This window comes from Oncorhynchus tshawytscha, linkage group LG11 (assembly GCF_018296145.1).
Source record: "Oncorhynchus tshawytscha isolate Ot180627B linkage group LG11, Otsh_v2.0, whole genome shotgun sequence".
NCBI classification, from domain to species: domain Eukaryota; kingdom Metazoa; phylum Chordata; class Actinopteri; order Salmoniformes; family Salmonidae; genus Oncorhynchus; species Oncorhynchus tshawytscha.
Window position 1 is genome coordinate 35,742,312 of NC_056439.1, and position 6,186 is coordinate 35,748,497.

Consider the following 6,186-nt stretch of genomic DNA (forward strand, 5'->3'; position numbering starts at 1 on the left):
CTATAGACAAAAAAAAATAAAAAATACTATATAATAATGGCATTGTAAAAACGCACAAAACATGCTCAGACATGAGCATCTGCAGAAGGTCTTCCTTGAGAAATAAGGGATTGGAATGGATTCATGTGGATCTCTGTTGGGGGCTAAAAACTAAATTCCTTTATACGATCAAATCAAAATCGGTATGGATCTGGATTTACAATGATAACTTAATAGACAAGTCATACAATAAACTACTGCCTGCTATGTACCTGAGTGTCATGGAGCCAGTGTCAGAATGAAAGATGAGTGGTTCTTTCATTTTCAAAATACATTGCATGACACCAGTGCCTGGACTGCAGCTAATTCATTGAAGGACTTACTTGAATTTGACAAATACTGATTGAATACAGTAAACTCTGTCATGAGTTGGAAATCCTGGGTCACTCAATTATGTTTTGTTTCAATCCTGTTCTTCAAGGGATCTTATTCTGGTATACACATTTCTATGGTACTCTTCTTTTACTGTCAATGGTAACTACTTAAATGTAAGGAGTAATGTGTATCTGATCAAAAGTGTCACTGTAATCATGATATCTTAGATGGGGTAGTGAGACTGTCTGTGTACCTGTCTGTCTATAGTTGAATTTGAGATCAAGGTTCCCAGTGAGCTCCAGCTTTCCATCGTGGGGCAGCATGCGGTACTAGACTGCAGTTTTCCTGTGGGAAAGGTCTGGGACCTGGCCAGCAGTGTGATCACGTGGCAGAGAGGGCTGGAGGTGATCCACAGCTTCTACTACGGTCATGACCAACTGGACAGACAGAGCAGACATTATGCCAACAGAACAAGCCTGTACCACTCAGATGAAGAGGGGTAATGCCTCTCTCATGCTGGACCATACCAACCTGGGGGACAAAGGGGACTATACCTGCTCTGTGAGCACAGTGCCGGGCAGTCAGAAGAAGACCTTTCCCCTGAAATTAGCAGGTGTGATAGCGTATTAAACATTTTCCGCTTTGTGGACTGAAAATGACTGATGTCCTAGAAAAGCACTGTTCCTTATTACACCAATTTGGGTTTCTTGTGATGTAAAATGCTTACTGAGATAGTTTAATTGCATGAAAGAATATAAAGTGTGTCCATGACCCATTTCAGCATTCTACCCAGAGCCACACCTGGACTTCACAGCATCTCCAAGCAATGTGGAGCTAGTCTTGACCTCAGAGGGAGGGTACCCCCGACCGTTGGTGCAGTGGCTGGATGACAGGGGTGATGTCACTGATAACAGTCATACATCTTTTAGAGGACACACATGGACTATATTCTGTCTTCAGTACACTGACCCTACAGGGACCTGTCAACAAGACCGTCACTTTCGTCCTGAAGAACAAGGACCTGAGACAGATCAGAAGAGCGATCACACTTCAGAGGCAAATAGACAATATCCTGGATTTGAAAAACCCTTGACATTGCCTCTACTGCACAAATGTTGAGACAGAGAGAAATATAGAGTTCTGTTGTTTAGACAGAGTATAATCGCAATGGTCAAACATTTTCTTCCCAGGAAACGAGAGGTCAGTGGAAAAAAAGCAGAATTTCTGAAGACAACAGAAAAAGATGGACAATTCTTGTTCCTATAGTGACATTTGTACTGCTGTTTGTACTATTAATATCAGCACTGAGAAAAACATGTGGGCCAGTGGAAAATATAAATGTAAGAATATATATAGATGAATGGAGTCTGATTTGAGACTGTCGGCAATGCTGCCCAGAGTACTTTCCCCAAGAAGTTACTGCCATATTACTTTATAGTTTACCATGTACATTTGGGTGGTACTTAAGTTCTGAGATACCGACATGTGCCAATATTTGTTGTTTTGTTTATTTGAGACAATGATGCAATGGATGCTGTTGAAACAATGAAAAATGCCAAGTTTCACTGACTATAATGAAGATTGTAATGGTGGTTGTACTGGAACTGCTGGTCGAGCAGTAACAGTGACATTGAGATCATGCTAAGTCACAAAAAAGTTAACACAAATATAAAGTATCAAAATCATGTTAAACTCAAATTATCTGCCTTAGTGGATGAATAGATTTACACTAGATAGGTCATGATATACTGAGAATACAGCAATAGTCTGAAAGTGAGTAATACAGTCTCCATGTCATGTTAATGGAATGTAAAAAATATCACTCATAGCTTTCTGTACCAGTCAGTTTATTAGCTCAATCAAGGTGAGGCAATGCAGTGGGTGTGATCTGGAACATTTTCAACCAAAGCTTCTCAGTCAGTGTGACAGGGAAACAAACATTAACTCCCTCTATAGCACCTATGACACACTTAGCGGAGATATTGTGGATACTGCTTGAATAGCAGTGGTTGGTTTGTTATCCCATGTTCACATTTTACAATGACCCTAGTTAGCATGCTCAGAAAAATCATGTAGTATGTACAAACATTGTGGGGCAAATTTATTAATGTAATGTCTGACTGGGAAAACAGTGGGCCTATTGATGTCATTACCTTATCAGTATTATTCACCTACCGTTATGTGCATTTCCTGCTTTGAGATAAAGACAAGGAAAGGATTTGTAATTTTGGCTGAAAAGTTTACTTCCTCAAATGTTTAAGTCAAACAAATCTTGTAGAAAGACTTCCCATTCCATCTGGTGATTAAGAAATTAAGAGTTGCATTGACTATTTATTTCAACTGTGTCAGTAGTGTACCGTAGTAGAAGTCTATGGTTAAGATTAGAATGAACCACTGTATGGTCTCAGTCACTGACCCCATCACCACTTGAAAAGCCATACCATGGGCAGGTCTTTCCCACCGTCAATCCCAGACTCTACCAGCCCGTCAAAATCACTAATGATCTCCTCACCAGTCTCAGAGAAGAGTGGAAACGTCTTGTCATCCTCATCTGTTTCCCCAGACTCCACTCTTCCTTCCCTCCCCTCATCCTCAGGAATCACAAGTGGTTGCGCCTCACCCACCCCAAATCCCCATTCCTTCATGGACTGTGAAACCACCTCTTCTTGTGATACAGACATTCCCCCCATCTCTGATCCCAGGGGGGACTCCTCCTGTGGATGCATCCATTGCCTTACAATGGAGCCCTCCTCAGTCAACACTGATCCCTTACTTTCCCATGGATTCCTCTCTCTCAACTCTGCCCTCTCCCATGGAAACTCTAGTCGAAACCCTGACCCCTCTCCCCTTATCAACTCTGAATCCCTCACACCTGACCCCTGTGTGCCCTCAAATATCTCCCCCTTTCTAAACACAGTCTGAACCACTGACTCCTCACCCTCCAACGGCACTGATTCATCCTCCTTGGAACGAGTATAACCCTCTTCCTTATCACAATACTTCTCCACGTCAATGGTTTCCAGTCGATCTGGGTTGTCAAACTCATCCATTTTGGTCTCAAACCAGACAGTGTCTTCAACTAGTGAGGGACTGACTGGTGGGAAACCACCCTTTGGTGCGGATGGCTGATCTAAGAGCAGTAGAGGCCCACTGCTGGCAAACCCTACAGGATATGGAAATCAACAGGTTAGAAGTGTCATCACTACTGGAGGCCTCATCACCATGGCATATTTGAGCACAAGGGAGATGTCAGTGCTGTATACCCAAACCAGTGATTATAGGTTAGGTTGAGTCACTTACCCTTCACCATGGATCTTCTGGGTTTCGGTGTCACACATTTGGAGTCACAGCAGTCACAGATGGAATCCTCTCCCATGACAGCTTTCCACCTACAGAAGGGGAATCAGAGACTACTTATATTTGTAATTTAGCAAACGCTCTGATCCAGAGTGATTTGCAGTTATGGTATTCAACTTAAGATTGTACTAAGCAACGACAACCACATCTTAGACATAGTAAGTAAAACTTCTCAAAGCAGCCATCAGCAAAGTCAGTACAAAAAGGCAAGTGTTAGGGGTGTAAAGGTCTTGAGTGCAAGGAGGAAGTAAGTTCAAGAGCAGACTACATTTCCCACAGTGCAACATCTTACTCCTACCAGCATACCTGTTCTCTTGGTAGGTGCAAGACTTGTGTATGGGGCCAGTTTCCTCTGATGTCACATGCAGTTTACAGTGAAGGAAGACCTAGAGGAGATGAAAAGATGAACTCTGATAAAGGAAATTGAAAAATTAATGTCAATTATTTTATTGCTCAAAGGCCGCAATTAGTTTGCTTATTTACAATAAACAGCCCTGTTAATATGCATACATGCAACAGAAAAGTCCAGAGTGATTGAGATTCAGTGATAGGGTACAAGTCTCCCATACTCACCGGTGTGTCTGGGTCAGAGGTGAACTGGAAGGCACTGAGGAAGAACCGGAGGGTGTCATCAGTCCTGGGGGAGACAAACTGAGAGCCACCAGGGTTCTTCTGGCTCTCCAGCATGCAGCTGTGGATCAGAGAACAATGAGTTTACACTCAGGTCAGCGTAATGTGTAGGTTTATATTCCTCCTATCCAAGTCCTTATCAGGTGCAACCCAAAGGAATCTCTGTTCTCCATGCGTACATACCCAAAGTTGTCAATGACAGTGAACTTGAGGGATGTCTTAGAGTCTTTAGATGTTGTGGCATAACAGTGGTTGATGAAAAGCTTTCCTCCATGGGATAGATTAAGTGCAGAAACCTGGAAATTAATGGTCTGTCCCAGCATGTACACCTGGGACTTGGCTGGCATGGCCCATGCATCTAAAAGACATGAAACAAAATACATATTGCTGAATATGTCAAAACATGTCACAACTGGTTTGCATTAAAAGTCATTATAAAAATCTATTAAATCTTGAACCACTCATAACCAACCACAACATTATCCTCACCGTCCATCAGCTGGATTCGGAAGTTAACGCGCCCCTTTAGCTTTTTAAGCACGGTGTGTGTTTCCCACGTAGGGCGCACCACCAGCTGATAAACATGATGATACCTGTGCAGAAGGATATGGTTTATCGGGTTATCGGTTTAGTGATATTGTGGATATAGCCGCATCATTAAATTATGAGGCGACTAACCTTTGAAACCGACACTCGACCTGCACGTTAAAGCGATGCGCTCTGCGTGGGAACCAGGTCAGAGGCGTGTAATGGAGCACAAATGTATAGATGAGATATCCCGGTGGCATCTGTCAGTGATGAGATTCAAATGTTATAGTTTCATACAAACAAGAACGTTAACTCCAACAAAACGATCAGTTTAATCACCTTGAACATTCTTACCTGCCGTTTGCCATCACACTCCATCAATGGATAAGAGAAGAGCAAGTCACCATAAGGCATGAGAACACCGTTACTCTTGCAGGTGCTTCCCAGCGTCAACTCATCTGTGTCGGCCTCAAAACCATAAAAATCCCGTTTGACCCGGACCACGAAGTCACCACTGGAACACGTAACCGAAACGTCCGGGAGCGTAGCAAAATCACGTTGAGACTTTGGTACAGGCCTATTGAGAAGCGTAGGGCGCTGGATCTGGGGTGGTGGAGAGGAATATATCCTTACAGGCGCTGGTGTGAGTTGGGGTGTTCTGAATGAGATACTGTGAGAGAGTATCCTCGGGCTTGATTTTCTGTTTGCTGTGGATAAGTCACCAACGCCTTGTGATGAGCCCAGTTTGAGGATTTTTCTCCTGCCAACTGGACGTGAAACAGATGGAGACCCATAAATACCCGATGCAGATATTGCAATACTAAGTGAAAATACTCTCCATAAAATACAGAGCCACCACTTTATTTTCATCGCAAGAAACGTGATGTTTCGTCTTCCACCTTTCTGTAGACACGGATGTCCTCTATACCGAACACAGCTTGAGGTGATTTGTCATTAGGTAGGCTGAACTGGGACGATGTTCCAATATGTAAGAAATACACCCTTGCTTGAGTCCTTCCTTCCTTCCTTGATAAATGCCCAATCACTGATCTAACATGATTGTACCTGAAAGTATGAGTTCCATTAAACCAATCCAGTCATGTGAGGTCAGTGATTATTGGAACGAATGATGGAAAGGAAGGATGCATCTTTTAGGTATTGGATGTGGGGTCAGCCCTTTTAGAGTTAATTGAGTGCAATTAGCTGAGAAGAAAGGAATGTCTGAAATATTGGCATGTCTTTTCAACTTTTGCAGAAAGAAAAACATTGTTCTATCAGGTCAAGTGACAGTATGTCTGAAAATATTACTGAGTCTTT

The 6,186-nt window shown here is 42.7% G+C and overlaps 1 protein-coding gene and 1 pseudogene across 1 annotated transcript; one reads left to right on the top strand and one right to left on the bottom strand.

The window, feature by feature from the left end:
* Nucleotides 1-403: 403 nt before the first annotated feature.
* Nucleotides 404-1,905, top strand: LOC112261868 (annotated as a pseudogene).
* A 9-nt stretch (nt 1,906-1,914) lies between these two features.
* On the bottom strand, nt 1,915-5,822 carry LOC112261867. The gene is made up of 8 exons (XM_024437498.2): nt 5,224-5,822; nt 5,020-5,129; nt 4,831-4,934; nt 4,525-4,699; nt 4,285-4,402; nt 4,018-4,097; nt 3,655-3,743; nt 1,915-3,517 (listed from the first exon to the last, which is right to left on the bottom strand). Exons 1-8 carry the CDS (start codon nt 5,737-5,739, stop codon nt 2,775-2,777), a joined length of 1,935 nt encoding a protein of 644 aa, XP_024293266.1. The 5' UTR covers nt 5,740-5,822; the 3' UTR covers nt 1,915-2,774.
* Between the last annotated feature and the right edge of the window lie 364 nt (nt 5,823-6,186).